This window comes from Haliaeetus leucocephalus, unplaced genomic scaffold (genome assembly GCF_000737465.1).
Source record: "Haliaeetus leucocephalus isolate CR32 unplaced genomic scaffold, Haliaeetus_leucocephalus-4.0 Scaffold848, whole genome shotgun sequence".
Lineage (NCBI taxonomy): Eukaryota > Metazoa > Chordata > Aves > Accipitriformes > Accipitridae > Haliaeetus > Haliaeetus leucocephalus.
In genome coordinates, this window is record NW_010973284.1 from 15,948,206 (window position 1) to 15,948,846 (window position 641).

The following is a 641-nucleotide window of genomic DNA, read 5'->3' on the forward strand; positions in this document are numbered from 1 at the left end:
CCTGCCTCGCAGGAGCCGAGGTCGGCGGGTCGCCCCGCGGCTCTGCCCGCCTTCCCCCGCGTGTGGTCGTTTCACTTACGGGCTCGGCTCTGGGTTCACGGTTCAAGAGTCCCTGCTCTGACTGATCGCCTCCCTCGGTGGCCGGTGGCTGCCTGCAGAAGCTCCTGCCCCTCGGCTTCCCCTCGCTTCCTCCTCTGCGGTGCTGGGGCTTGTTTGGGGACGGGGAGGGGAAGGGCTCGTTGCGGGGACCGCGGTGCCGCTTCACCGGGGGTGCGGGGTGCCGGGCATGGGGTTGGCCAGGGGATTGAGGGCCGGCTGCCCGCCGGGCCCCAGCCCGTGGATCAGCCCCCGCGGCACCAGCGGCCGCTGGAGCTGGGGGTGCGGCGCGGGGGGAGTCCGGTACATGCTGCTGTACATGGCCGCGGCCGCCGCGGCCGCCGTCGTGCTGTCCATGCTGCCCAGCAGGCTGGGGTGGTAGAAATAGGGCGAGGGGAACATCCTCTGCAGGGCCGAGTAGTTCCCGGCCTCGGCCAGCAGCTCCAGGCCCACCGCCGTCTGCCGCTTCCACTTCGTCCTGCCGGGGGGAACAAGAGGCGGCTGCAGGGCGGGCGCCGCGACGGGGCACCCGGCCCGGCTCCCCC

General features: G+C 73.5%; 1 protein-coding gene across 1 annotated transcript in view; it reads right to left on the bottom strand.

Moving 5' to 3' along the window:
- Positions 1-261: 261 nt before the first annotated feature.
- Positions 262-641, bottom strand: part of BARHL2 (BarH-like homeobox 2) — a 2,843-nt gene continuing 2,463 nt past the window's right edge. The window contains exon 3 of the mRNA XM_010582610.1: positions 262-574. Coding sequence (XP_010580912.1) covers positions 262-574 — 313 coding nt within the window. The remainder of the gene's footprint in view (positions 575-641) is intronic.